Raw genomic sequence first — 23372 nt, 5'->3', positions numbered from 1 at the left:
CAGGAATATGGGCATTATCTACACACGGAGATCATTAGAACCACGTGTGTAGTTTAATGTGGGAGAATACAGGGTTAAGGAACAGAAGGAGAATGGAGTCATAGGAGACTTGAGGCGAGAGTGGAGGGGTGGGTGGGAGAAGACTTTCCCAGAAAAGACTCAGAGGATAGTTGTGAAGGTAGAGTGTGCATGGTGTCACAGGTGCTGGGAAGAAATGGTTTTCAAAGGTCTGGAGTTGAGATAGTCAGCCCCAAGTCCATTTTAGCATCTCATCGAAAGGTATAGTGGGGTAGAGATCTTGAAGACAAAGTCTGGATTAGTCTTGGAAGGAAGAGGGAGAGGATGAGAGGAGAGTAAAAGAAATTGGAAGAGATGCTGAGACCCACAGACAGTTGAAACTTTGGTTTTGGGGCTGGAGAGATGGCACAGTCCACAGAATGGGGACATTGAAGACTTGAGCTTGATCCGAAGGACCCACATAAAACAAAACAAAACCAGGCGTGGTGGTGCATGCTGGCAATCCCAGCGCCAGCGAGGTAGAAACCGGTGAAACCTGGGCCTTGCTGACTAACAGTCTGGCCAAATTAACGAGCTCCAGGTAAAAGCAAATACCCTGTCTCCAAGAGAAAACACAAGGCAGAGGATTAACTAAGGGAGACCCCTGAGGTTGACCTCTGGCCTCCACAGGTACACGAACACACCTGTGTGTCTACCTGTCCACACTATATGTACACATGAACATGTGCACATTTATACACACGTGTGCACATACAAACACAGACAGACAGACAGACACACCCGCACACACAGTGGCTCTAGCTGTGTGACCCTAGCTTGTATATTTGAGCAGAGGCAACGGGTGATAAGATTGGCCCATGGTAGAACTTTACCAGCTAGATGTGGCAGAAAAGCAAGGCAAGAGAGAGAGAGAGGGCAGGGAGGAGTGGGTGTGTAGGAGAGATGTTAAAAATAAGAAGGACACGGGCCCAAAGAGGCCTCAGGGCTAACAGAACACAGTTCCTCAACTCAGCCAAAATCAGGTGTAACAGGAGACGGGCAGCTGGCTGTTAAGGGATGTAGGTTTCTGGACAGAGACATTCCAGGGTGTGGCCTTGGAAGTAGGGGACAGAGGTGGCCTGGCAGTAAAGGCCTGTGGAATGGAGATCAGCACCAGGGAATATGGCAGAGTAGAACTTGTCTTCAACTTACCCTGACATTGGATTCCAAGGCTGCTTGTGTAGAACAAAACATTTTATTTGAACGCTTTAGGTTAGTGTGTGTCCGTAGGTCCTCAATGCTTCGAGCTGTCCTTTGGGATGCAGAGGCAGGTACAGGATAGAGTCTTGGAAGACTCCAGTCCGTTTGTGTAAGGTATGGAAAAAAGTCAGAGTTCCTGATTCTTTTAGGAGGAAAAGTTTTGACAATGGGTATAATTTACGGCAATATTCCATATGTTTACATTTTGCTTTTTGGTCATTTCATTCTATTTGCAATTTGGTTTAGTATATTGGCTCTTGGAAGTGTATTTATTATTATTATTATTATTATTATTATTATTATTATTATTGTTATTATTTTGGTTTTTGAAAACAGGGTCTCTCTGTGTAGACCAGGCTGGCCTCATGTATTTTGTGGTTTCCTATGACGTATCAAGTAGTGAGGACACACTGGTGAATTTTCTTGTTTCTGGCTCTTGGAGAACCTCAAACTGAGTTGAAGAAGCAGGATATAAATAAACACAAGATGACACAGGTGGTAATCCTACAGGATTTAAGCAAACAGGTGTAACAGGACCAAACGCCACGTGCGGCTGTAAGGGGTCAGCAGACAGGGGTCCTTGAGGGTGGTTGGCAGTGTAGGAAGGTGGTAATGGCTTAAAGATAAAACCAGTGAAGAGAAAAGTTAGAGAGAGAGACTGAAGCTTGGGCATTGCCACATCCTTGTTCTGCACCTCCCGTCTTGCCTTTTTGCCTCAATTTCCCAACCTGTAGAAGGCAGCTGAGTTAGCTGATGAAACTGACTGCAATGCTCTTTGCAAATGAGGTCTGACCCTCCCAACCTGTGTAGGTGTAACATTTGCACACTATGAAGGTGTGTGATGTTTTCAGTTAATGGGATTTTATTTATGCTGTTCAGGTTTACCAAGTAAGATATAAAAGTAAGATATGTGGCCGTGTATTACATCCCCATTCCTAATGAGAGGAGACTCATACAACTGAAGAAACTCAGCCAGGCGGTGGTGGCGCACGCCTTTAATCCCAGCACTCAGGAGGCAGAGGCAGGTGGATCTCTGTGAGTTCAAGGCCAGCCTGGGCTACAGAGTGAGTTCCAGGAAAGGTGCAAAGCTACACAGAGAAACCCTATCTCAAAAAAACAAAAACAAACAAACAAGAAACTGAAGAAACTCTAAATAAAAATAATGTAATATTAAAAAAATAAACTGAAGAAACTTCAAGCAAACGGTTAGATTGGGAAGATCCTTCCCATGGCTTTGTATCCTTGTGTAGTTCTTTATTTCATTGAGAAAAGGCCACAGTGAGTAAGGAAACAGCACAAAAGAAAACCCAAACTTTCGAGGAACACATTCTTTGACTTTGACTGTTGACCTGGCCCTCCTTCAGGAAAGCCAGAGGGAACAAATTGTAGGTTGGCTGATCCTCACTTTGGGGGAAGCCCAGCTTGGCATCAGGTACTTTGGAGGAAATAAAACCAGAGTTCACAGTTTCCTGGGTGTGAGGAAGTAGGAACCAGTCACTGCAACCTTGCATTAATTGCTTTGAGAACATGCGTGGCATCCATTAGACAAGGAAGCTTGTATCGAGACTTGGTAATTAGTTAAAACCCTTATGCAAGAAATACCCTTCACCATCTGTGTTTCAAGGGGTGTGTGTGTGTGTGTGTGTGTGTGTGTGTGTGTGTGTGTGTGTGTGTGTGTACCTGCCTCACTTGCCTGAGTTCTGAGGCACTCGAGGCTCCCACAGCTCTTTAATGATGTTGAAAGTTAGACAAGAGGACCACAGGCCTCCCCAGCCTTGAACCCACTGAGCATACCTGGCATCTCTGCTTTAACATAGCAGTAAGGGTGCTAAACTTGAGGTTTAGGAAACAATGTTTTTGACTGCAAAGAACTCTATTCTCTTGATTGTGTCCACGTTCCGACGGGCCCCATCGCTTCTGGAACAGTGAGAGCTTTCCTTCACATCAGCACAGCAGAGATCTAGCGCTTAAGAGACAGCAGAAGGTATGGCAATAAGAAAAGCGCAGAGAGACAGGAAGACGAAGACAATGTGGATTATGTCTGTAGAGAAGCATGGAGTCAGTAGCTACTGCTCAGAGGGACCTAGGCCCACCTCTACCCCAGTCTAAAGTATTCAGATGCCAGCATCTTCAAGGGACATGGTGCCCGAGAAACCAATAGGAGATGCTGCTGCCCCCAGAGAGGGAGGGAGGGAGGGAGGGAGGGAGGGAGGGAGGGAGGGAGGGAGGGAGGGAGGGAGGGAGAGAGAGACCCCATGCATCAGGTGTTAGCTACGTTGTAGCAGCCACAGAGGTTCACCCTGAGTGAGGTCACACGGATGAGGCCACAGTGCAAGAGGCACACCCCAGCTATGCTGCCACTTCGTTCCGGCTCTCCTCCCCGGATTTCCCTGTTTTCAGCACCCAGCCTGGTATCTGGTGCACAGTGGTGTCTGATACGTGTTTATTGGATGAATAACTGGATGAATGAGTGTTGATGCCAACTCCTGAACTCTGGCCTAGTTGAAGGGGCCGTGACCCGGAATCAATTGGAAAGAACGTGACCTTCCCAGAGATGATTTAAGAAGCCCTGCTTGTAGCTTTCTGATAATGACAATAAATATTGTGTCCCCAGGTAGACAGCAGGCTCTTGCCCTGGGAGGCTTGGAAGAGCTTCCAGGTGTGTGTGTGTGTGTGTGTGAGCCTTGTGGAATGGTATGTCAGGTCAGGATCTCCCAGGGAGAAGTCAGATGAGAAATATTACGTTGGTTGGGATCAGTCTTCTGAGGTTGCCTGGGGCCACTTGGGCGTGGCAGCAATCTCTAATACAATTTCTGCTGCAGAGTCCGGACCCTGACAGCCCATGCCTAGCCTCTTCGAGCACTTGAAAGAGAGAATTGGGGTTCCAAGATGTCTGGCCTTGGAGCCTTGTGTGTTTCTGAACTAGCAAAGCCCGGCTCTCTGACGTCTGTGGGATCCTGTCTCATCCCCGAGTCGGACATCCTTCTCCCGACAAACTGACAGAAAAGCAGAACTGCCTGTGCTTCGCTGCCCTTTGGCAGACACCAATGTCTGGTAAAAGTCAAAGGAACAAGTAGGCCAGGGGTCAGAGGACTTAAGGGTCATGAGCCCACTGGCAACTGGACCCACCTTCTGGGGGTGCTTCTCATTTGTAAAGCTGGATTGCTGCTAATTATATCTTCTTACTGGACTGTGGAGCTAGAACTGTGGAGCCACCGCAGAAGACTTTCGTGCAAATTTTATTATTTTTTCAAATTTAAGGCAGGAAGATGTTTGATTATAACTGGCAATATTCCTCCAACTAAACTCATGGAAATATTTTACAGCCTTTGAAAACGTCATTCTGTATTTGCTTATAGGTACCCCTAACACTGGACAATCACTGGTTATTGTTGAGTGGATGTCCATTCACGCACATATTTATCTATTGTCCAGAAAATGTTCTGAAGCATGCTGGCATGTGCCAGACCCTGGGAAACACAGATCACACAGCCCGTGCTTCCTTTCCACACCCCAGCTGTCTACTGGGACCCAGGTTTCCAGGCTCTGTAGATCAGCTTTGCCCTCATTATCCTGAAGGATGAACTAGGATCTGCTGTGGGAAAAGCCCCCAGGGTTGGGATGTTTCTGAACAGGTGTGTAACCAACCCCCGCTGTAAGCTGTGTGGAGATAAAGCGACGTAGGGGTCCTCAGGGTGCGGCTGGCATGACAATCGTTTGCAGGGTTTGTTACCCAGGTGGCTGGCTCTCACCTTGAGCTCTAAGTCTGTGGATTTTTAGCAGGTTGCCGGGAGGTGCCCATCCTGCTGGCCTTGAGACCATACCTTGAGAACCACTACATTAGAAACACCTTCGTTAGCTGAAGGGCCTTGGAAATAGTTCTCCTGAGAAATTAGTGTGGCGTCAGCATGATTAACATGAACTGTGTTGCTGACTCTGGTTCCCTTTGCTTTAGAATTCAGAAATCGCGTCTGTGGCTCAACTGTGATACAGTTTACACTGTCTGTGCTTTAATTTGCTCTCCTGTTTCATTTTCCCTGTTTTGATTTTCACATGTCTATTGTAATTTTATTACATATACTCCTGGATGTTGAGTCTGTTGTGTAGAATACAGTACATAATAATAAATATTATTTCAGTCAGTGTTCTTTTCCAGGGGCATTTGGTTTTTATATTAACATTAAACTCTTGAATGTTTTAGACTGTTGAATGCATTAACTCTGGACAGCAGTTTCCTCAAAAGCGTTGGATTATTAAATATCAAGTAATTAGTGAAGGAATGGAAAAGAAAAAACTGAAGATGAGAGATAATGCTCTTAGAAACATAGAACTTCTTTTTAAAAAGTCACAAAGATCATATGATCTACATGCAGAAAAATACATTTTCTTAGTATATGCAATATATATATATATGTATGTATGCATGTATATGGTAAAGTCTCTAAAATATGAAGTGTTTTGAATGCTAACAGGATTCCGCAAGTTGAAAATTCCCCCACCTGATTTCATGCGATGGGTTGTAGTTGAAATACAGGTGTGCTCAAAATCTTGCACGAAATTACCTCCAGGGTACATGTTTCAAGGTATATCTGGAGCATAAATGAGGTTTATATTTAGAGTTGGGTCCCAGTCCCAAGACTTCTCATTAAGTATATGCAAATATTGCAGTATCTGAAAAACTCAGCTGGCATTTAAAGTTCTTTTGGCCCCTAGCATTTCTGATCAGAGATATTTGACTTGCATATTTTCCTAGACTGACATCCCTAATATGTATAAGGGCACCATACACCATCTCTGGCTGTTGATAGCAAAAAGGGAGGGTGGGGGTGGGGTAGGGGAGCGGTGTTAACGTCGAAAGAAGAAACTTCTACAGTGGTTGCCGAACTTTGGTAAGGATGAGACTCTCCTGAGGAGTTTGTTAACTGGGATGCTGGTTTATGAGGTCTGATGTGGGAGGGGGTTCACATCCTTAATCTGTCCACCAGGAGATTCCAGCCCAGGGGAGCTGGGTGGGCAAAGTTTTGGCAGTCCTTACTCCCTAAATGTTGGGGAAAAGAATAGAAGGCTGGGGCTGTGGGGCTGTGCTGGGAACCTTCCACGTTATCACTTTTGGATACGGCCTCCTTGTTCAGATTTGTCCACCACATTTGCAGAAATCAAATAGCGTAATGTGCATGCTGTCACCCCTATTACTCAGCCTTAGCTTCGCAACGTTACTCACGATGTTAGATATTCGTTGGCAGTTTGTAGCTGTGCTTCTGATTCTCTGTGTGCCCGACCTCACCCCGACCCCACCCCGACCCCACCCCAGTTCACCACCACCCCCCGCCCCCCCGCCCCACTCTGTGTGTCCCTTGCCCTTTCTTCTGCTTTCAGCTTAGGGAGGGAGGGGGGTACTTCACCAAAGAGAACAGTTCCGAGAAAGAAGTTGTTTTGGAAAATGTGTTGTGTGCTCCCCCGGCCGTCCCTCCTCAGGAGTGTGAAGTAACTAGCACTTGGCATGGACTTTGCTCAGCCTGGGAGGCTGATGCCTGGCCGGCGGTGGGGAGCTGGTCAAGGGCCGCCTGAGCATCGGCATGGTGGTGTGACATGCTCAGCTGGAAAGGTCCAGTTTTCCTTTGTGCTGTCGCCTCTGGCTTTCCTTTCACCCGCCTGGTGATAGACTCAGGTTGAATGTCTGTAGTAATCGATAACCCATTGGTAGCAATTGATAACTAATTGAGAGTTAAGTTTCTCTGAGGTTTACTTGGGTTTAGAACTCTGTGGGGCAGTTTTTAGTTAAAAGTCCTGTTTCTTAAACGAATGCACATTTTAGAACAGATTTGGAGTTACAGAACAGTTGGGAAGGTGACACAGAATTCCATATCCTCACGCTGTTTCCTCCCCGACTAGTGTCTTCCTGTGGTGTGTCTCACAGTTTATGAACCAATAATGGCACTTGCACTAATTAAATCCCCTAGTTTCTCTGCTTTCCTTACAGTTTACATCAATGTCCCCCGTCTGTGTCAGGACCCCCCTAGGGTATTATAGTTTCTCAGGCTTGCCTTGGCTTCAGTGTGCCTTCCAGATTATGAAATACTAGCCAGGCATTTTGGACAGTGTTTTTATTTGGTTTGTCTGGTGTTTCTTTTGGAGCTAGGATTTGGGAAGGAAGATAGCAGGACCTGAGTGACAGATCTGATGACATCACAGTGTGCGAATGTGCTGCCCTGGACAGACATGCACATATACAGCGAATGTGCATCCATACACTCAGCCGGCCTGTTGCCACTGATGTGTGTCTTGCTTTCCTGGCTGCGGTGATGCTTGTTGGGCATTTCCTATGGTTATCCCCCTCCCCCAATGTATATTGTAGTCTTTGAAAGGAAGTGACTGTGCTCAGCCCACACTTAAGCTGTGGAAATTACGCTTCACTTCCTTGGCAGGATAATGTGTTTATAAATAAATTATTCAGAATTCTAATCTCTTTTTCTCGCTTATTTACTCATTCAGCTTTTTTGGTGTGTATTGTGTGTGTGTGTGTGTGTGTGTGTGTGTGTGTGTGTGTGTGTGTGTGTATATATATATATATATATATGTATATATATCATGTGTGAGTGCAAGTATGTGTGTGCATGCATCTATGTATGCACCTGGAGGCCAGAGATTGGTGTAACCTGTCTTCCTCCATCACGCTCCACCTTATATATTGAACCAGGTCTTTCAACTAAACCTAGAGCTCACCGATTCAGCTAGCCTACCTTGTTCCAGGGAATCCTCTGTCCCTGGCTCTTGAATGCTGGGATTACAGGTGGGGTTCGTGCCCACCTGGCATTTTTGTGGGTGCTAAGGATCTGAACTCAATCCTCATGCTTGTAAGGCAAGGGCTTTAGCCAGTGAGCCATCCCCCGAGCCCTTATTCAGTATCAGGGTAGACGTCCAGCTTTGCACTTTGCCGGTGCTGACCTGGGAAGTTTTCCCAGCGGGCTTCATTCTTAGTGATGTGTGCCTTATCACTGTGGGAGTGTGGCTGTGGTTTGTTTTCCGAGCACGTGTTTGTTTTCTCTGGTTCCATCTTTATGTAGATGCTGGCGATCGAATAGGTCACCAGAGACTTCACGTTGACTTATTTTTGCTCCATCTTAGAATCATCCATTTCTTCAAGGGACCTTGGTTTCTTTTATTGGAGGGTGGTATCAGAAACCAAGTTCTGGGTGCTGAGTGTCCTAGTGATTGGGGGATCAGGCTTGTAAGTTTTCTCAGCTGACAGACGACAGAAATTCATGTCCCTAACCCTTGTATAGAAGCTCACCTACTAAGAATTTCTGTATGTGTCCATCTGCATGGATTTGTGTTCAGTGTGAGTTCATACTGATATTTCTAACTCTAGTATGGTGATGCCCGATCATTCTAGCCGTGACCCCTGCCTGCCTGGCTCTCCCTACCGCCATCCACTCACTTCTGGAATTGTTAAGCAATATTTCCCAAGAAACAACTTACCAGCTCCTGTTGAGCACTCGTGTGAGGTTCTTTTCACGTTTCCTCCAAGTCTCCATACTGCCCTAAATTTACATAGGCCAGACTGCCCCACTCCACCCCGCCCCGCCCCACACACTTGCTGCAGTGACGTTACTTCATACATTTTAGTACTTGTTTTTCATCTCCACTCTGCCTTCCATATTCCACCCCAGGGCCTTGTGATGCCCTGAATTTAAAAAAGTGTGTGTGTGTGTGTGTGTGTGTGTAATGTGTTTGTGTCTGCCACGGCACTCACGCGGAGGTCAGAGTCACGTGGACTTGGTTCTCTCATTCCACCTTTATGTGGGTACCGGGGATCAAATCAGGTCATCAGGCTGTGTAGAAAGCATCTTTACCCACTGACCGACACATATCACGTGTCTCCCCGAATTGAATTTTAATGGACCGCATTCTGTTTCACAGTGCTGGAAAGTTGACAGATTTCTGACAAATGTTAGCTCTATCTATATCAACACTTACAGTATCATTCAGCATTCCTTCTCTGCCCTTAAAAACAAAACAAAACAAAACAAAACCCTCCCTGCGCAAATGACCCCAAGTCATCGTTTGGTTTAACTGCCCAGTTGAGTCTTGCCAGACAGACGCATCTGAAAGCAGTTCTGGCTCTAATTCCGAACAATTTTCAAACACTTTCCTGATGTCAGTCAGCTGACTGAAAAAACTAGCTGGGTTTCAGTTGTGGTTGTGTAACTTAGTTTCCCCTAACTAGGCAGAAGGTGAGAAATATATATATATATATATACACACACACACACACACATATATATGTATGTATAATATACACACATATACATACATATGTATGTATGTATATGTGTATACACACACACACACACACACACACACACACACACACACACACACACACATATATGGTAAGAAGTCAGTGGACGGGACAAGCGAACTTGATGAAACTTCCTGTGTGACAGACATTACATGACAAGCTTCATTAAAAAGTCACGAACTCCTCAGAATTCCAGTCACAGGGTGGTGGGGAGGGCAGTGAGACCTTAAAAGCCGCACCAGTTTAACCTGCCACCAGCCTATTAAGTCACTCACCTCTGGATGGCTGGGCCGTGTCAGGGGGCGATGGAACTGCTTCACTCTGAAGGTGGCTATGAGGGACAGTAAACGAATACATGTGAGGTATTTGGGGGACCCACGGGAGACACAGAACCCCTTGGGACACTGTTTTTTCCCACTCACGAGGCCTGCTCTCCCCCATTCTCTCAGCTTCATCATGTTCCCCGAGTCACTGTTCTTTTGAACTGTATAATCCGTCCTCGGAGTCAACTGTTCTGCAGTCCGGCTGTCCTTCTGCGGATGACTCTTACAACCCTCTCGCTTCAGCCTGGCTTGGTTTTAAGTTTCAGGCCTCATGTCTCTCTCTGCCATGCATTTCTGTGCAATGATTTCCCTGTACCGTCAGTACATTTGAAAACCAGCGTCGTCCCAAACTAGCTGCCCTTCTAGAATCTTCCAGGATAAACCTTATGGTCTTTCAGACACCGGATTCCTTTCCAACCCTTTGACGCAGCGTTCCCTTGCTTTTCTTCTTAGCACTCACTCTGGTCTCTCCTATAACCCAGTCTCTTCCTCCCGTGGCTTGTCCTCTAGCCTGTCGCTTAGATGGTTGCTAGTCTAATATTTTGAAATTAGCCTTTCAGCTCTTCACCTGGTATCAACAACCTTTAGCCCAACCCTTCTAAATTTATCTGCTGACATCGTTAAACTACACAAGACTTAACATTCCCTGCTGCGTAAAGAAACCTCCCCCCTCCATCCCGGCCTGCTGGAGATGAGGTAGGCGTTATGAATGGAGTCTACCTTTTCCTCCATTTCCCGCGTCCAACGGGCCCAGGAAAGCTACCTTTACTCTTCTCTGTGGCATTTGGTGTCTTCCTTTGTTGAACTTTCTCCGAGGTCCCCCAGCACCACACTTCCCACCCCTCAGAGTGGCATCTCCTCTGGTTCTCTTCCTCCTTCTCCCAGGGTTTGTCTCTTCCTTTCCTGTCATCCTTCCCGAAGGGTTTTATCAATGTTAGTGATTACCTTTCGAGGAAGAGCCCCCAATAATCACCCTGGTCTTATCTTCACTCCACGTTTTGCCTTTATTTCTAACTTCTTAACAGTTGTTTCTATTTCAGGACCTTTGTGTCCAAACTTAAACTCACTTCCTTCCTTCCAAAACAGGCTCTTTCCCTCAGAGTTCCCTGGGTGATTAATGGAGACAAAGTTTGGCAAGTTTTTTGTTGTTATTGTTGTTGTTGTTTGTGTGTGTGTGTGTGTGTGTGTGTGTGTGTGTGTGTGTGTGTGTGTGTGTAAAAGGCTTTGTGGGCAATAAAATCTTTGTCATAGCTATAGTCATGTGTTACCTAATGATGGGATACATTCTGAGAAATATGTTGTTGTGCATTTTTGTCGTAGAACGTCATAAAAGGCAGTTACATGGACCTAGGTGGTGAGATTTATCCCCGAGCCTGTCCTCCTGATGCGATCAGGAGACCCGAGAAACAGATAGGAGCTGTAGGCAGCTGCAGCATGCATGCTGTGTTACAGTGAGGTTGTTTTGGGTAAGTAGGAGTATATTTCCAAATGATGGCGAGCACACTATAGAAATGCACAGTCCAATAACCTAGCTGTCTGTTATCAGGTGTTACGTGTAGGACATAATTGCACATGTTGTACTCTTCTGTCACTGACGGTACAGTGGGTTTGTTTACCTCAGCATCGCCACAGACCCATGATGCCATAAGCTGAGACGTCACCATCCCTAAGATGTCACTGAGAGATAGGAACTCTTCAGCTTCATTCTGGTCTGACGGGACCCACTGTCGTATCAGCAGTCTGTCCTTGGAGAATTGTCGTCATGTGGTACATGACTATCATCACGGCTGCCTTAGAGCAAAAGGCACTCATAGATAGTCTGAGGCTAAGAAAGGTGTGACTGTGTTTCGCTAAAACTTGACTTAACAAGAATTGGCAGCATGTTGAAATGGGCCCCAGGGCACCGTTTGTTGACTTTTCTTCTGGGTCACTTAAGATGATATCCCTTTGGCCTTTTTCTTCATTCATCCTCTTCACGTGGTTTTCCTTGATTGCACTCTTCTGAAACCATCCCTGTTTCTAGACCGTGACTTGCTATTCACTAGTTTAGTAGATAACCCCGCCCCTCTGCCTGTTAACCTCCATCATTTTACCTGGTGCTTCACCCCTGGTTCCCCCTTGGCCTTCATCATGGCGTTGGAGTCACCTGGGTGCATCTATTCCTACCTTTTCTTTTCCTTCTCTTGCACGCTCCTCCAGGGCCCCTCCAGTGTGTGCTCTCATGCTGGCTCTGTCTTCTCACCACAGGCCCCCGACTCAGAATGATCTCACCTTCCACTCATGACTTGCCTTTGGGTCTCAGTGTAGGTGACACTTCCCAGGGAGAGCATTCTGGTGGCCCAGTGCTCTCTCTTCTCTTGGTCTGAGTAGCATGCATCATGTAGCTGCTACTTGTTCAGTTGGGACTGTGCCAGGATGTTGTCCGGATCATGTCATCCCCCTCCCCTATCACCCGAGCTTCCAGAGTGGTTAAGGACAACCCAGTGGGTGTTCAGTCAACAGAGGCAATTAAATTCTTTCTTCCAGCCCTGTTCACTCCCATGGAGCTCCTGGCTCAGTCAATGATACTAAGAATTGTCCCTGCCTGGGCATGCCATCACCTTTACATGGCATGTCTGGATGTTGCTCCCTCCTGGGTGTGTTCTCTTTTCCACAACCCTCTTTCCAATGCAGACTTAGTTCAGGTCAACAGCATCCTTCACTATGACACTGGAAAAGCTTTTTAATATGTATCCACCACCATCTTCTCTCCACTTTCAACACCCTCATCCTGTGTGTAAGGGTCTGACATGTAAGGATGATGCTGTGACTTTGTTGATTGAAGCCTCTCAGCACTTCCCTGTTGCCCCAGGGTCAGGGCCAGCCTCTAGCATGTCACCAGATTATAGTGGTCCTCAGCCCTGTTTCTGACCTCACTTGAACAGCCTGCATTTAACCATGAGTAACCCCTGATCAGTCCTCTGCATCCCTACCAGCATGCCTGTCCCCTGTCCCCTTGAAAACAGTTTACAGAATTTCTAGGCGTGGTCCCATCTCTTGTGGGGTTTCGTCTCTCTTCCTCTGGAAGATCAAAGGGAGTAAAGAGGTCATAAAATACTATGGAGGTAGGTATTTGGGCTTGATGTGCGTTCTACTGTGCTCTTTGATTGAGTCGTCCCAAGATAACCCAGTGAGCGAGCCATTAAGTAGACAGGTGTATAAAGCACCTTGTAATGCTTTGACTTTTCTCTGATTACTTGCTTGATTTTGCTGGGGCTTTCACCTTCTTCCTCTATTACAAATGGATAATAAGAACCAACACTATAGAAAAACTCTGGGATTATTTGTATCATTTTAAAATATCCAACATCGTTAGATTAAACTGTTGGGCTGGGGGTGGGGCACAAAGGAATAATTATTTCATTAGGACTGAGATATCCTAGCCTAATATTTCTTCTTTCCTGTGGCAAATCCCTTTTAAAAAAAAAAGGGGGTCCAGTTCTGATCCCATAAATATGGTTAATAAAAGAGCGGCAGACTGTGAGGCCATGGGATAGGGAGGTCAAGCATGGGTACATGCCTCCCTCCATCAGGGTCACAGAGACACCCCCCCCCCCTTTATCTCATTTGGGAAGGCCTTCCCCACCTGAAAAAAAAGGTCCTACTCAGAGTACCAGAAAAGAGACACAGTGGACTCGTGCAGAAGTGCTCTTTGTAGGAGATCTGCAGTTTGGAGAATGTATAAAGCTAGTGGGGTTCCCCTCTCCCACCTCAGCATCTGTGCTGGTGTGAGCTCTTGGGGTAACTAACTGGAGCAGAGTAGCAGCCCAAGACACTGCTTCTGGTTTCAAGAGTGGATAGAGCATTTGACTCTTTTTTTTTTTTTTTTTTTAAGAATATGGCCCATTGTTTTTGGTCCCTCGGGGGCACCATAAGCCCTGACTGTCCTGATGAACCAGGCACATCCTCTCAGAGCCTCCATCTTCATTCAAAAAGGGGTTGCAGGATTAAATACCTGTGGATGTAGGGGGAAGAATTGTAGACGAACGTGTTTGAAAACCATAACGTGTCTGTTTCATTTACAATTTCAATCCCTTCAATAGTAGAATTGAAATGTGTGCACACATGTGCACACTCACAGGCACACACACATACCACCATGACATAGAGTGGGTCATTTATGCTTTTAGTCCTCTGTTTGGAAGAGGAAAAAAAAACATTTTAGTCTGCAGGGATAAGATCGGGTATTGCTTATTGATTTTTTTTCTATTGTGTGAAAGAAACTTTGAAAAATTCCTTTGGGTGTATGTGAAAAAGGTTTTTTTTTCTTTTCTTTTGGAAGATAAACTTTTCATGTGAAAGGTTAGAGAAAATGAGCCTGAGCTGTGAGGAATCCCAAATGTAAATTTCTACTGACTCTGTGTGTTTAGCTGCAGGGAGTGGGTGTGTAAGAATTGTTTTGAGCCTTCAAAACATTTGAATTTTAGAAACAGAAATGTTATGAGTCTTCAAATGTCTTTGCAAGTCGTAGACAGAGCAGAGCCTAGTTTTAGCAGAACAAGGAATGACCAACAGTTTCATCGCTGAAATAACGGGAGTGGTTTTTTTTTTTCCCATTTAAAATCAGTCAGATTTTTTACAATCATTGTTTTCTAGTGGTTTTTCAGCCGTGGTTCTTCTTCATGTGCCGAAAGCATATAAAACTGAGTGTGAGCGCTGTGGAGACAACAGAAAGTGAGCAGGCTCATTGTGTTTGCCTCAGTCGCCCCCTTTCCCTCCGAAACTTTTTCTCCTGGAGGATGTCTCGTGTACTTGCAGCATGTGGAGCCGGTTCGGGCTCCCAGCCACTAACTAACGTCCCAGCACGGATGCACCTTCTTCCTCAGCAGCTCCGGCTCCCATCAGGAGCCCGGGAGCAGCACTGGGTTGAGCAGCAGGCAGGCACACAGACCTATGGGCACTGGGCTGTAGGAGCCTGGAGGGAGGCTGGTAAGACAACAGTGGGGGAATCTTTCCAGGATTTAAATCTTGACTTGGCCTTCCGGGCTTGGGTGACCGTGGCTAGTTCTGGAACGCCACTGTGACTCCATCTTTCCATTTCTTTAATGGCCACGGTGGCACTTAGCCTGCAGATGGTGAAGGTGAGACTTGATGATGGTCAGGGATTTAGTAAGGACTCAGCACATTGGTGACGTTTAAGTGGAAGCTGCTCTGTTTTAGCCGAGAACACAGGCGTCCCATCTCCTATGGGTCCCTGATACAGTCCTGTAAGAACTGGCACTCTTACCATAAGCTTGATGGTTTAGTCTTAGGGGAACGATGGGATGCTTTACCACAGTCTCAGGTTCCTTTGCTATTCGTGCAAGAATTAAAAAGCAATAAAAGGGCCGCCTAGCCTGTAATTTGAGATATATGGACCTTCTTCTCGTAGATGTCTCTCATGCAGCCTGCAGGCACCGTACACCTTTTGCTCAAATCAAAGCCTTTCCCCTTTTAATATGCCAGATTCCTCTGCTTAATCCAGGCTGAGATGGATATTGAGGAGATGGCGGTTTCCTGCCTGTGATCAATTCTAATGCCTTTTGTGAAAGGAAATGATTATAAGCTATTATCGGTTAATTAAATGAGTGTTTCCCTGGAGTCGTGTGCACAGGCTGTTAGTCAAGCCTGTTTATAATCATGGAACATTGATGCTAGGAGGGTTCTAGAGAACACCTCATGGAGGTTGAGCCAGGGATGAAAGCGACTCGTAAGACTTCTGCCAAGGGATGCCTCTGTGGGCACAAACTTGGGCTAAGGGTGTAGGGGTGGGATGCTGGCTGAGTGTAATTAACTAAGTGGTGGGCCATATACCCTGGTATGTCTGAGTACTGTCATTGTTATTATTTTTTTTACATTTATTCATTTGTTTGGGAGTGGAGTGCGTACGTGTGTGCATGCGTCTTTCTCTCTGTCTGTCTCTCTGTCTCTGTCTCTCTGTCTCTCTCTCATGATCTGTGTGTGTGTGTGTGTGTGTGTGTGTGTGTGTGTGTGTGTGTGTGTGTGTGTGTGATGGTGCAGGTGTAGAGGTAGAAGACAACTGTTTGCAGGAGTTGGTATACTCTTCTTCTACCATGTGCAGTCCAGGGATCAAATTCATATTAAAGGTTTGGTCAAGTGCCTTTGCCCTCTGAGCCATCTGATTGGCCCTGTTACTTTTTTTTTTTTAAATAAAGCTCTGTGTTTTATCCTGCAATAACAACTATCATTCCTATTTTATAGGTGAGGTCAAGTGACCTTCCTTTTGAGCTCACTACACCAAACCAATCTGTATTTGTTGAGTCGGTACATGCTTCCAAGAATTCTGCTGTGCTTCTGGGAGAACAAAGTGTCAGGAGCTCCCTGAATGGAACTTGCCGACTTCTAGCAAGTGCTGAGACACAGGTGTATGAAGACTTAGAAATTATTCAAGAATAGGAATGGCCACCGTTAAGATAGCAGTGGAGATCAGAATTTAAGATTGGTGGGATCCATGTGGATATCAGGGTCTCTCTGGGAACCTGACAGCCATGCCTCCCCCCTGCTCCTGGGTGCTTTCCTCCTCTATGGTGTGCCTGGTGGGCCATCCCATTTACAACCTACAACCGTACTCTGGGAAATCCTGAGCAGCTGGCAGTAGCCCCATTCTGGGAGGCATCCTGCAAAGGTGTGAACGCATGATTAGGTGATATGAAGAAACAGAGGCTTCCCAAGTCTCACATCTCAGGAGCAGAGGTGTGGCTGTGTAATGGATGGAGGGGACAGGTGTGACTTGAAGAGTAGGTTCACAGGATGGAATTTGCAAAGAGAGGTTTGGGAAGGTTAGTGAGAGGCAAACCAATGAGAGCCCTTGTGTTCTTGAAAGCCTGTAGAGGAGGCTGTTTTATTCCGAAGGCCCCAGGAAGGATGGGGGATGCTGAGAGAGGCACTTTGGAAAGGGTCCTTGGATAGCCAGGTGAAGACATTCTTTGCTTGCTTTGTGTGTGCTTTGGGGAGGGTGTTCACATCTGGAAGACAAAGAATCCTGTGGGAATGGGATGCTCCAGTGCTGCAGAGGTTGGAAAGACAGATTTGCAGGGTATCCCGAGCTAGAGAGGCTCCAAGATGTTTAGTTTTGGAGATTACAAGAATGGCAGATTCAGTGATTCTGTGGTAACTGGAAACTCAGGCGAGCAAGGAATCAGAGCCATTAAAGTTCTCAGAGATCACCTAACTCAGGATTCCCAGGTGATGGGTCAAGGTCTGACTGCGTCAGAGCCTTCAGGAACTTAGAAAAGCATCAGTTCCACCCCTCACCCCCACCCCGCTCCGCCACCCATTTTCCCCAGTTAATTCAGACTGTGGATTGTTGGTAGGGTCTTGGTGTCGAGATGCTGAATGACTTACGCAGGGTCACAGACTAGAGAGGACGTATCTAGCTCTAGGGTCTAATTGTCTTCCGGCATTGCTCCCAGACAGATGCAGAGGATGCGCTAGGGTAAGGAGGTATTAGAGCAACATGGATTCCTGTGGATACAACCTCCACATGTGTTTTTGAAGGAGGGTATACAGAGGGCCGAAATACACAGTGCCACTGAAGACATACAAATCAAAGCCGCAGTGAATTGTCATCTCACTCCAGTCAGAGTGGTTATTAACAACAACATCATCATCATCATCATCAACAACAGCAATTCTAGTGAGATCATGGAGAAAAGAAAGAGAAAGAGACAGACAGAGAGACAGAGAGCATGAAAGAGTGCGTTACTGGAGCTTGAGAAAAGTAAAGAAGCGTGAGGAGGGCCCTGAAAGAGTGATGTCCAGAAGCGGTGGTCCTGAGACAGAGTCTGGAAGGAAACTGCCAACAAGATCAAATGCTCCTGAGAAATCAACTGTGATGAACACGCTTGTGTGTGGATGATGATGATGGACCAGTTGGTGGATTTGACAGGAGGATGAGATGAGGCTGGAAGAGCTATTTAAGCGATGGAGTGAGGCAGAGCATCACAGTCGAAGAGATAGCATGCAGAAGGGATGTATTAGTTACATTTTTGGTGTCTTCTCTTTTTCTTAGGATGTGAGTTAAGACTTTTGGGTGTGAGTGATGGAAAACCCTGTTCAAGGTGGCTGGATAATGAAAGAGGGGTTTATGAGCTCAAATCACTGAAAACTCAAGAAGACGAGAACATGACAGGAGCCATGGGATGAAATAGTATCAAAACCTGGTCTCCTTCTACCTCTCAGCTTTCTCCTCTTTGCCTCATTCTCTAGTTTTGTGTGATATCAAGGGTGCCAGATACTTCAAAGTTGATGTCCTAGGGTGATGTTAAGCAGGAAATGAGACATTGACTCTTTCTTGCATATCTAGAATTCCTAGTTGGATCTACTTAAATTTCGTACCCAAACTTGAACTAGCAGTGACCAAGAGGAGAGAGTTACGTTGCGCCTATAGCCAGACAGGGACAGTGTCTGTTCTAGGCTGATGTATTAGTTATGTATTGCTGTTGTAGAGTACTTGACAGGAGCAGCCTCAAGAAGGAAGGGGTATTTTGGTCCACAGTCCATCGTGGTGGGGAATTCATGGCAGCAGGAACTTGAAGCAGCCCGTCCCATTCCATCTGCAGTCAAGGGGCACAAAGTGATGAACATCTGTGCTCAGCTTGCTTTTTCCTCTTACCTTTGGTCCAGGACACCAGCCAAGGGAATGGTACTGCCCACATGGATGGTGGGCTTTCCCACCTCGATTAACCTAGTCTAGACAGTACCTCACAGATGTGCCCATAGGCTTGCTCTCCTTAGTGATTCTCAGTCATGTCAAGCTGACATGGCTAACCATCACGGTCTGTCATTGTGGTTGTAGGGACTTGTGCTCTGATTAACTAATCCTAGGTCACCAGTGCACCCTGTAAGTGGGGTAGGGGGCTAGCTGAACCAAAGGCCAAGAGCTGCTCTAGGTGTTGCAGTCTGACTGGAGAGACGGTTTCCACTAGAACTGGGGAGGGGAGAACGAGTGTCAGCGAGTGGAAATCATTGATCGCATTCCATTTCTGCTCATAGCGCTTCCTGCGAAATACAGGAATGAAACAGTCCTGTTGTTGAGGGAGGCAGTCAGCTCTCAAGGGGGATGTCAAAGCAAACACCGTGAATAAGTGACAGTAGCCAATCCATCTTACCAGCTCCACGACCTCAGGTTTCTTTATGACACAGCAGAGAATGCATCTTTACATGAAAACCCAGTGCACTCTTACATGCATATCAAAATGCAAACAAAAATTTCATGAAATCGGGGCTCGGGGAGATGTTTCATCCTCAAAGTACCCGGTTCACAAATATGAGGGCCTGAACTTGGACTCTCAGCACCCCGTGGAAGCTGTCGTGCATGTGTAGAAGGTGGAGACAGGTACGTTCTTGGAGCTCATTGGCCAGGTACGAGCCCCATGTTCAGTGTGAGACTGTGTCTTCAAAAATACAGTAGAGAGCAGGAAGACTCCCCATGTTGCTCTCTGACCTCCACATATACATGTTTGCATGTATACCCGTGTGCACACGTGTGCACACAGAGGAACGTTACACACAAAGCTTTACAAAATGGTGCTTCTCCTTTACACTTGCCGTGTTTACATTTTCTGTCCTGTTAGATTCTGCTTACAAATCCCTGCGATGTGCAATCCACTGACTTGTTTTCCCATCCCTATGACTAAGCCTTGGCCTACGGTTTGAAACCCTGTGCTTAGGTCCCCTGTCCTAGCACATCTGCTTCAGACAGACAAGGCTTGAAGATGGGGCTTGACTCTGGGCTCTCATGACGACGATAATGCATGGGAAAAAGGAGGAGGCAAGCCGGTTCTCTGTGTGTGAGCACCTGACTCTAGGTGGTGTGGTCTCCTGACATCCATCAGAGAGCTCCTAGCCCGTGGGGATGAAGTGGCCATCTTTGTGGGTCCTCTGGGTGTTGTTGGCAAAGGTTCACATGCTGGTTGTGGGTGTAGGATGGCAGAGGGGGGCTGGCAGTCTGTCTGTCCGCAGGCTATCAGTGGCTGCACCAGCATGCACAGCGGATTGTGCTGTGGGGCTGAGTGTGTGTACGCCTTCTTTGTCAGGCCTTTTTGCTGAAGGTGAGGGAGTGGCTTTTAAAAATAACATCTTTTTGACTTGAAACAAGTCGAGGCGGAGAGTGGAGACAATGAGACACCGCCATCCTGTGTAGTCATCTCTCCAGAGACGGTTATTTTCAGAAGCACTCAGGAGAGGCTCGCAAGTGGCGTCAAGGTAGTTAACATGACATTGTAAGTTAGTGTTCATCTCGATCCAGGCAGTTTGAGTTGAGCATGGAAGTGATTGACAGTATGGTAATCTCACTGGGCACAGATTCCGTGCAGAGAAAGGCAGAGTTTAAGAACTGGCTGCCGCAGTCTAGAGGTAAAAGCCTTCAGGGAGTAGAAAGCGGTCACATTGTATTGTGAAAAGTATCTAACGGGAGTGTGATGTATGGTAGTGACTTAGCAAAGACCAGTGCACTTTGAGGGGGTCTTTGTTTACCTGTAGATACAATTAAAGCAATGAGTAACACGGTTAAGTTCTGTGATGGAAGTTGGGCCAGAAATGCCTCATGTGAACTCTCAGAGAACAGGGACTTTCCGAAGGTGGAGGACGGGGCCACTCCATTGCTACCTGCAGTAGAATCAGATAGGTCCTCCAGGGCAGGGGTCCTCTGTTGTATCATGCAATTTGCAGCTTATTTAAAGTGCTGTTCTGCGCCCCCCCCCCCCAGGTCATCATGGCTATACTTAGCCGGACTTTCTTCTTGTAGGGGAAAGGTCAAAGGCAGAAGTGGAGCCATGAGCTGAATGAGGATTTGAGGACATTTGTAAATGCGCGCATTTTAATCCACAAGCATCTCATGGTGCAGCGTTTTGAAATGTGGGTGGACAGTGAGTTTAACATCTTGAAGGAAGAGGTCAGAGCATATGGAGGTCAGGTATATGGAGATGCAGCAGGTCTGCAGGGCGCGGTTCCATCCTGGGTGCCCTGCTGTGTGAGGATCTTTAGAATACAGTCTTGATGTCTCAGCTGATAGATAACCTTAATGGCTGTTGAGCTGTACAAAAGTAATTAATCTTTGTCATGGGCTGTACTGGTCGAAACAGATAGAGCCTCTTCAGACATTTTACTTCCTAAAACTAGACCTTTGGAGTTGACTGAGCCACATTTCCTCAACTCCTTCTACGTTGCCCTTGTTTCTCTAGCCCACTTACTTGCAATGTGGTTTAACTGCTCCTACTAGAGACGTGCATAAGATGTGGGGGCTCCAAAGCAAGAAGCAAGTGCATGCTTGCTCCTGTGCATCCAGCGATGCAGACAGGGAGGGAAGGCAATTTAAGAGGAAGCTCTCAGTAGATCGTTGGTTTCCAAGCTCCACTGTTTCTCAAGATTCCACTTATTTCTTTGTCTCTTTATTGTCCAATGAAAGATTTAGTTTCAGTTTGTGACTGTGATTTATGCAGTTAGGCCTCTCCATAAAGAATTATTTAAGATGTAGCCGGGCGGTGGTGGCGCACGCCTTTAATCCCAGCACTTGGGAGGCAGAGCCAGGCGGATCTCTGTGAGTTCGAGGCCAGCCTGGGCTACCAAGTGAGTTCCAGGAGAGGCGCAAAGCTACACAGAGAAACCCTGTCTCGAAAAACCAAAAAAAAAAAAAAAAAAAAAAAAAAAAAAGAATTATTTAAGATGTACAAAAAGCAATTCAATATTAAAATATATGCTCTGTTTTTTTTCTCTTTCTAGGTGGATCTGGAGCCCGAGGGGAAAGTGTTTGTGGTAATAACCCTAACAGGGAGTTTCACTGAAGGTAAGAATGAGTTTTGAGTGGTTTCTGGTGCATGTGTAGTTTCAGTCCATAATTAAGAGGAATGTCTGTAGATGTATCCAACCTTCTTATTAAATAAGAAACACAGAACCAATGCAAAGAAGAAAGCCAAGAGGTCAGAGCTAAGAGCTAAAACCTTACCCTTCCTCCTGCGGTGGTCCTACCTCTCCGAACCAGAGCTACCCCTGTGTTAAAGTCTTTATATAGAGTTCCTGTCCTGCCTTCTCATTGGTTGTAAACCCAACCACATGACCGCCTCCTCACGGCCTGTCTGTATAGGCCTCCAGGTTTTCCATGATTGGTATTAAGATTAAAGGCATGTGTATCCAATAATGGCTGTATCCCTGAACACACAGAGACTTACCCAGCTCTGCCTACCAAGTGCTGGAATTACAAGCGTATGCTACCACTGCCCTGCTTTCCTATGGCTTGCTAATAGCTCTGACCCCCGGGCAACTTTATTTATTAACATACAAATAACATTTTAATACAAATAAAATATCACCATAAATGTCTGTCAATGGAAATTACAGCAGGAGCATTTCTGGAAGGATGCTTTAAAACCTCTCGTGTAACTTGGGCTGTCTGAACTCTCTTGCCCAGAAGTCTACCTGTTCAGATTGCCAAGTTCAATGTCTTTTGCAGAACTGTCAGTCTTGGGTTTTGTTATCACACTCACTGACTTTTTGTTCTTATCCGTCATCTCCTAGATGAACTGCGGGATTGTTTTGTTTCTTCTGAGTCATGCCTATTAAATTCTACTTCAGAGTTCTGGTTTTGTGCCAGGTTTTAGTTTGCCTCTAAAAGAAATTTGAGGATCATGTTCTTTTTTTCATAATCTCCACTTTATTCTTATCCCTTAAGAGATCCTGTGCTTTAGTTGGTGCTACCAAATTGTCCCTCATAACCAAAAACCATTTGTGAAAATTGAGGCAAAAATTATATATGGTGAAGTGAAAGATCCAATGTGAGTAATTTGATCTTTCAAATAATTCAGTAAATAACCCAGTAAATCAGCTCTGTAATCCAAGATGCAGAACCTCTCTGCCTTTCTGAGGGTTCCCTTACGCGTTCTATTGGCCACTCCTGCTGCCCAGGGTAATAACTATAATGCTTTCTCACTCCTGTGGAGTATTTTTGCCCATTCTAGAAATTCGTGTAAATGGAATTGTATAGCTTGTTTTGGGGGTCTAGTTTCTTTTTGCTTATCATCATTTCTGAAGGATTCATTCATATCATTGTACACATCAGTATTTTTATCTTTATTGATAATAATATTTCATTACATAACTCTAGCACCCATTTGTTTAGACCTTGGGGGTTTCCCTGTCATTATCTATTATGAATAGTGCTTCTGTAAGCATCCTTGAACTTAAGTTTTGTGAATGCACACTTTTCATTGCTTTTAGGTAAATTGATAAGAGCAGACTTGCTAGGTCTTAGCGTGGATGTGCGTTTAGTTTTATGAGTCTCAAGATGGTTATCTGAAGTGGTCCTATTTTCTTACACCCTCACTGCAGCCTATGAATGTTCTAGGCTCTTACTAACACTTGGTGGGATCATTCTTTTTGACCTTCAATGCTCTGGTGGATGGGAACCGTGGCTTTGTGGTTGTAATATGTGTGTTACTGATGTGGAGAACTTTCTC

At 45.8% G+C, this 23372-nt stretch overlaps 1 protein-coding gene across 1 annotated transcript in view; it reads left to right on the top strand.

Moving 5' to 3' along the window:
* Positions 1-23372, top strand: part of Prkch (protein kinase C eta) — a 210042-nt gene that overhangs the window by 43067 nt on the left and 143603 nt on the right. The window contains exon 2 of the mRNA XM_052739595.1: positions 21643-21706. Within this exon, the coding sequence (XP_052595555.1) occupies positions 21643-21706 (64 nt within the window). The remainder of the gene's footprint in view (positions 1-21642; positions 21707-23372) is intronic.

Source organism: Peromyscus californicus, unplaced genomic scaffold, assembly GCF_007827085.1.
Source record: "Peromyscus californicus insignis strain IS unplaced genomic scaffold, ASM782708v3 Scaffold_15__1_contigs__length_86483966, whole genome shotgun sequence".
Classification (NCBI taxonomy): domain Eukaryota; kingdom Metazoa; phylum Chordata; class Mammalia; order Rodentia; family Cricetidae; genus Peromyscus; species Peromyscus californicus.
This window is presented reverse-complemented; position numbering and strand designations above follow the sequence as displayed.